General features: G+C 40.0%; 1 protein-coding gene and 1 long non-coding RNA gene across 2 annotated transcripts; both read left to right on the top strand.

The window, feature by feature from the left end:
* The first annotated feature begins 1,931 nt into the window (after positions 1–1,931).
* LOC310806488 (interferon-induced protein 44-like) lies at positions 1,932–4,844 on the top strand. The gene is made up of 8 exons (XM_083672597.1): positions 1,932–2,075; positions 2,689–2,822; positions 2,974–3,025; positions 3,166–3,361; positions 3,574–3,726; positions 3,901–4,072; positions 4,323–4,423; positions 4,538–4,844. The coding sequence occupies exons 2-8, from the start codon at positions 2,690–2,692 to the stop codon at positions 4,730–4,732; spliced, it is 1,002 nt and encodes a 333-aa protein (XP_083528723.1). The 5' UTR covers positions 1,932–2,075; position 2,689; the 3' UTR covers positions 4,733–4,844.
* Positions 4,845–5,318: 474 nt separating this feature from the next.
* LOC310806140 lies at positions 5,319–6,748 on the top strand. Its single transcript, XR_014554274.1, has 3 exons — positions 5,319–5,466; positions 6,344–6,389; positions 6,659–6,748. It is a non-coding gene; the product is annotated as an uncharacterized lncRNA (long non-coding RNA).
* Positions 6,749–7,266: the final 518 nt, after the last annotated feature.

Genomic DNA, 7,266 nt, shown 5'->3' with positions numbered 1-7,266 from the left:
CAGGGCAGGTGTGTGTGAGGTACCAGGATCACTGCCAATGGAAGAGAGGATGAGTACGGAGGGACTGGATGGGTTCGAACCTGTGGACAGAGAGAGAAAGTCTGAGCAACAATTTAACTCTGTTTCAAAAGAACAAATATTTCTTCAAATGTCAAAACATTTTGGGAAAATATGGCAGTGATAATTTCTTGATTCACACCTGATTCAGCTAGTCAAGGTCAGCAGATTATTATGAGCTAGTAGAATCAGGTGTGTTAGAGCTGGACCAAAGCGTACACAACCTCCAGGAAAAGGGTTGACCTCCTCCCGTGTATTTTAGGCCTAACGTAAATTTCACCTAGATGTTTTATTCAAATCCAGAACAATGGTAATTTTCCCAACTTTTTGTTTACCTTCCACAAAGAGTTGGATCCCCTCACCGAATACCACTTCCTGATGAGAGGGCTGTCCTCCATGTGCACAACTGTGGGAAACATGATCATTATCCTCAGACCACTGCAATAATACAGTTATTATAAGACAATATAGTCTGCATAGAAAGTTACATTACAATAAAATATTACCCCAGTAGTAGTAAACTGAGACACAGTCCTCCTGCTCTGTTCATTCTTGCTGAATGGTTTCAGTGGGTGCTCTCGAGAGGAGAAAAACATCAACTGCCTAAATCCCTTGGTGATCTCGTTGTCTTGTTGTCCTCCAGTGCCCCACGCAGCCCTCTTCTCTCTGAGTCGGGGTGCACTACAAGGAGGAAAGACCGACAGTATTTTGTCACCCTGTTTTGCATCCTATTGCAATGGACATTTGTGTGTTTATCTGAAATCCTTCTATGCAGAACTTATCCAAACTAGTTTGGCAAACCCACTGATGGAATTCCAGCTCTGGAACTTACAAGTATATCAATATTTTGAATTTAACTGACATATGTTTCTGTCTTTATCTCCTATGTAAAGGCTAGACTGGTGAAATACTTTAGCTGAAATAGAGGAAGTGCATAGAGGAAATGTTGTGAACAACATTATCTGGGTGGAACAGAAGTGTTTTCCCAAGGCACATATTGCCCCCCCTCTCTCAAAATGAACACAAGTAGATCAGCTCTTCAGTTATTAGGAGGACAGAAAAACAGGAAAGAACAGTTGGCATAAGTGGTCATGTTTGAAACAGATCTTGTTTCAAACAAGTACTTGTGCATGTGGCATATGTAGTTTTGGCCCCTTCTAGAGTATTAGGGGTATTTCTAACACTGAGGATCGTGTTGACCTATCTTTATGGCTTGTCATGCTCTGCAGTTGAGCATCATTTTAATATAGTTTTTCCACTAGGAATGTTTATTTTACCTATGGTATTAATAGAAACCTATACAAATAGGGGAGATTAATGTCTCACTGTAAAAAAAAAAGAAAAAGAAAAAGATGATAAATGGAACATAAATAAAATGTATTAGTACAACTATTTGTAATATATTTACTTGGAAGCAATTAGAACAGAGAAAATGAATAATATGAATAGTAAGAGTGGCACACTTTATCAGTGAATTACCAATTAGTATTGGGAAAATATCCACTTTTTACACCCTGACAAAACCGTATCGCCTCACATCCTGCTATGACATTATTGATTGGACAGGTGAAAGAAAGCAGGTAGGGCTTTCTTGGCCTGATCCACACATCATCTTCACCATCCAAGGACATTATCAATCACTGCAACATGCATCAGGTAGGCCTCATCAGATGCCCGACAAAAAGCTTTCGTCACATGGAGCAGCATAGCCACTTATTTAGGCAGTATACCGGTATGTGTTAAATAAGCTCAAATATCGATGTTGAACGGGTGAGTGGGGAGGTGCATGGGGCAGAATTTTGTCCACTAGTTGAAAGAATGAATTCCGGAAGCCCAATTGATCACTTTCACTTTCATTTCCAACGAAATTCCACGTCAGTTTAGAAGCCAATTGCGAACAACGCTTGCAGGTGTACCTGGTTGTACTGTAAATTAGCCGTCTCCTCTGGCTTCGATCAGCGAGCTACAGTTACACATTGAGATTGATAAAATCTTCAAGCAATCTGTTGTCAGTTCAGGTTTGTATTGTTTAAGATTGTGAAGCTTTCTTATCTCTTTTGGTAGAAATGTGACTACTGCTCTGGATGTCAACATTGTATTATTAAAGCTGCTTCATTAGTTTTTTGTTGTTTTGGTGTAATGTTGAGAGAGGGGGCTCGGGAATGGGAATGGCCACTTCACTCTTGATGCAAGGACTAATAAGTGCATGGTATTGTAATATAATTATAGTTTTAAACATATTTCAAAACTATACATGAAGCTTACAATGAAGTGAAACAACCTTATATGTTAAGTTATGATAAGGTAAGACAAAACTTATTAGGCATTTCTAAGTCATATTTTTCGAGAATCAATGGGTACATTTGCATAAATCTTGCATTGATGTCAATGGTAAACTTGCGCAATGATCTGAGTTATGCGCGTAGATCTTAAGTCAGGATTCCACTCACTTACTACTAGGCCTATGTCATAGACTGGTATCTTCAAATCACTGGGGGGGCTTTAATCAATAATCGGTGTATTGACAATTGAATTACAAGTAACTACATTTCTGAAATAAATTACTACTTTTCACTGGTTATAGGACAATCTGTTTAATTAATTATTTTAATATTTTTCTTATATTGGCAGAATGAATTCATTTACCCTCCCCAGTGCCAAGTTTAACTTTGGGACTGCTGTTCCTGTTCCTTTAACAAAGGAAAAGGATTTCAAATTGTCCGAAAAGATGACACCTGTGTTCGAACCAGTGTTCGGAATGAGAGGTAGGCAAAAATGAGTAGCCTATAATTCTTGTGAAACTACCTAATCATACAGCGTAATTTAGTGAGGATTTGGGCCATTTTTCGGTATATATATCTTAGCCTCAGTTATTTTCACTCATGCCGTTGTTTCACTCTGCACCCCAACATCAAGAATCGATTGGTAAGCTAGAGTCTCCATGGAGAGAGGTGGCATGGACAGAGGAGTGAGTATCACACCACCACTACACTCAAACCTTCAATAGTAGGCCTAATATGTTACTAACCACCTTGAATGTAATGAAATTGATTGGAAAATTACCATTTCATAACCATGTGAATTACATTATACTGTTTGTATGTACAGCCGTAAAGAGATGCTGATGGAGTACATCAGCTCTTATAAGCCTCATTGTGAGGCTGTGTCGCATGCTTCAATACTGCTGCTTGGGCCTGCCGGAGCCGGCAAGTCCAGCTTCATCAGCTCTGTTCAGTCCATCTTCAACGGGAGAGTTACCAACCGTGCCATGGTTGGCTCGTCCACCGCCGGCTTCAGTAAAAAGGTAGAGGCAGAAATGGAAAGACGTGAGTTTGTCAAGAAAGTATAGAGACAAATTGCGATCAAGTGTCATCATGGGTCTTGAACTCTAGTCCTGGAAAGCTGAAGCGTGTATTTTGTGCAAGTAAATACTCCAAATGTCAAATTCACTATTTTAAACCTGCTAATAACTAAATACTTTAATACATTGGTACTCTCTTTGGCCTCCTGTCCTAGCTCCAGTTTTTCCACATCCGTGGACAGAGTGCGGAGCAGCCCACTGCGCTGAGACTGTGTGATGTCATGGGTCTGGGTGAAGGGGAGACCACTGGACTGATGCTTCATGACGCTCTAGCCATCATCAAAGGCCATGCTCCTGAGGGACACAAGGTTTGTTAGGGGGAATGGACACAAGTGTAGTGAGCATATATACAATTCCAAAATGGTAAGTGCACCACCATGCCCTCTGATAGGCTTGACCATTTTGGGGGTAGGAGCAAGGGTAATGTAAATGTAAGTTGATTTGAATCTCATTCCCTTTAATCAACTGTATCTAATCTATAGTTTAGTCCTGAACTGCCAGTGAGATCAGAGACTGTGGGTTATGTGAAGAAGCCATCCCTCAAAGACAAAGTGCACTGTGTGGTCTTTGTGGTCGATGCCTCCAAGATCTCCACCTACTCCAAAAGCCTGAGCACCACCTTCCAACAGCTCCGAGAACACATCAGTGACCTGGGTGAGCACAAGTTACTTGTATTGATTGACTATCTCTAAAACAATATGCCATAAGTCCCTACATTTTACTTGGTCACATCAGGGGATCAAGAAAAACCCAGGGCCCTAGTTGAATACAAGAATTATTATGAAAGGAAATATTGGACAGTATACTGTATGCATACCATTTAATTCTTAAGGCCGCTCCATGGTCACTGCAAGAAGTGTTGCTATGTCATTTTACACAAGGGGGAATTTGTTCTTCTATCTAGGAGTGCATCAAGTGGCTCTGCTGACACACGTGGACCAGGTGTGTCAGGAAACTGCCTGTGACATCACCCAGGTGTACAAAAGCCGGATTGTACAGGAAAAGGTATTAAATGTCCCTCATTGATGTCTTACCTTGTCTTTACCAGTAGTTCTTCTATGTGTCAGTACATACATGACTGAGTCGTGTTTGTGTGTGTTTGTGTGTGTGTCTGTGTAGATGACCAAGGCTGGGGCCCTACTTGGCATGTCCACCTCCTACATTGTCCCAGTGAAGAACTACTCGTCTGAGCTGGACCTAGATGAGAACACTGACATCCTCTTGCTCAGTGCAGTGGATCACATCCTGCAATATGTGGACCTGTACTTCCAGGACAGTACAACTGAGCCTAAAATAAGTATTGTAACAGGGTGATGTAACCAGAGAATGTTTGTCATGTTTCTTCTTTATTTTCACATAAGTTACTTTGTTATTAAATAATTTGATTCCTTGAAGTGTTTCCTTGAATAAAAATTACTCAAACTTCTGTTAATGTTGAAAATTCATACACCAATTTTGTTTGTAGAGATTAGTAATAACCATCACCCTTACTGGTGAAAGCATAAGAAGTGCTGCTTAGGTAAACTGTACGTTATGCAGCAATCCAGATATCTCGAAAAATAAATTCGACTTTAGTAATACCGAAAAAAGTCTATTTATTAAGACATGTTTGTCCTGTTAATGGGCTAATATGTGTGTGATGTGTAAGAGATAATGAGCGTACTATATTTGGTTGTCATTTCACACATTTAGAAACTTAATCTTTAATATAGATGTTTCTGTCAGAGTTTTATTGATATTTACGGCTCTAAAAAAAATAATCAAAAAAGTATTATCTAGATTCCTTGCATCCCCTCCTCAAAAAGCATTTACATTTTAGAGAATGTCTGACTCAGAGGTCAGGATACAAGAGATTCGGCTTCAGTTTCGTTTCTCTGATCATGGAAATTGAAAGTGCTGGAAGCCGACTTGAGCAACGGAAGCCTTCGTGTGCAAATACGTTTGTAACATGTGTTCTGATCATTTTGTTTTGTTTGACAGATTTTTGCCTTGTCTGATTTTAATTTGGGAAATGAGGGGATTTGTACGAAACTTCGGGTTAAGCAAATGTGAGTGTCTCCGCTGGCTCATTTCCTTGTTCATGTTTCGGCTAAAAAACTAAAAAAACTACTGCATTTCAACCACACAGGTCCCTTGCTAGTTTCAGTGTCATGTAACTAAGACATTCGCTGGATAAAAACGTGAACATAATTGACAGATTCATTGTTTCAGTTAGAAATAGTTTGCATTGAGCAAGGGGAGGGAGAGAGGAGACACTATTCTGAATTGTCATTGCAATTCCCTTTGCAGTGAAAAGAAGGTGCAATCCTGCATATGGTACCTTTACCTTTTTGTGATTTATGCACTGTAAATCTACACCATAAATAGTACATTTATAATGCAACCAAGTTTGTCTTACTCTCATGGTTTTGATTAGGTAAATCTTCAAGTGTTTTTTATGTATTTTAAAGATTTGACCAAACCAGAATGAGCATTTGGATAGTGTAATATCAGTTTGTGCTCTTTACTGGGAAAAGTCCAACTCTGCCTGCTGTTCAAGGCCAGTATTCATGGCTACGCATCAGCTGCCTTTCACCAAAGATGTGTCCTACTTTCGCTGTAGGATTCAACTCTTCTGGGTTTGCCTTTGGAGGTTATTTTGGAAATATTTTGTCTCTTTCTACATAACAACCAAGCTCAAGTGTATACTGCCCCAGGAAACTTCTGCAACTTCAATGCTGAAGAAATGCATGGCAACAACCTCCAACCAACTGCATGGCAACAACCTCCAACTAACTGCATGGCAACAACCTCCAACTAACTGAGTGTGTTAGTGTACTAAGTGGAAGGCGAGTGGAGAATACATTTTCTTTTGCTGTATTTTTTGTGATTTGATTAACTTTGATGTTTCCATCTTACCATGAGAAATATTATATTCTCTTACAGAGGGTAGCAACACCACAGAAAAGCCAAGGAGGAAACAGAAAACAGAGTAAGCTTCACATCGAAATATTGTTACTCTGATGTGCCCATTTAATTATTGCATAATGCTTATGTTGATGACTTGAATATTGTGGCTGAATGGGAGACACAGCAACCACCTACAAACTTGCCTATCCTGTTTTTCTTCATGTATTTTGGGGGGAATTCATTAAATTCCCCTTTAACATTGTATTGCAGCATTAATTAGTACAGTATGGCTTGTATTCACGGTGTTCCAGTGCAGAGCAGTTTAGTAACAGGTAGCTATTGCTCCTACAGGACGAGAAAGGAGCTGATGGACTCGATTAAGCTATACAAGCCCATGCTTAGTTCAGTGGTGCAGGAGGTGAGTGAGTGCGCATATGGGAGTGCCCATGTCGTGTGTCATCCAGTTGAAGAACGACAACGAGGAGCTGGCTCTGGATCTGAGCTGTGACATCCTGCTCCTCAGTGCTGTGCTGCAGATGTTCCACTTCACCGACAACTACTTTGATGAAGTAAGCAACCAAGAGAAGCACGACATGAGGACGAGGTGTGCATCTTAAATCCAGTCTGAAAGAACCCCCGAACCTCCAAATAATGACCTATAGTTGTCGATATCATAAATGCTGCACAGATACTGTGTCAAAGTAGTCATGTCATGGGATGCATTGGCTCTATATTGTTTACATTTTAGTTGGTAGTCCACTCTTAGATGGTATGCGTCTTACAGAGTGTGACTTTAAAAGTGTCTGGCTTTCTCTATTCCATTCCCTTTTGTTGCATGATGTGAAAAATACTGGACTGGAAAAATGATCACCATTATTTAGAACTAGTTATCCATTCCTCTCGCAGCAACTACAATCAAGTGTAATGAAGAGAATTACAAATACCAATGTCAACTGTCT

Source organism: Argentina silus, assembly GCF_951799395.1.
Source record: "Argentina silus genome assembly, chromosome: 6".
In the NCBI taxonomy this organism is placed as follows: Eukaryota; Metazoa; Chordata; class Actinopteri; order Argentiniformes; family Argentinidae; genus Argentina; species Argentina silus.
Note: the sequence above shows the minus strand (reverse complement) of the source record. Positions and strands in the feature narration are given on the sequence as shown.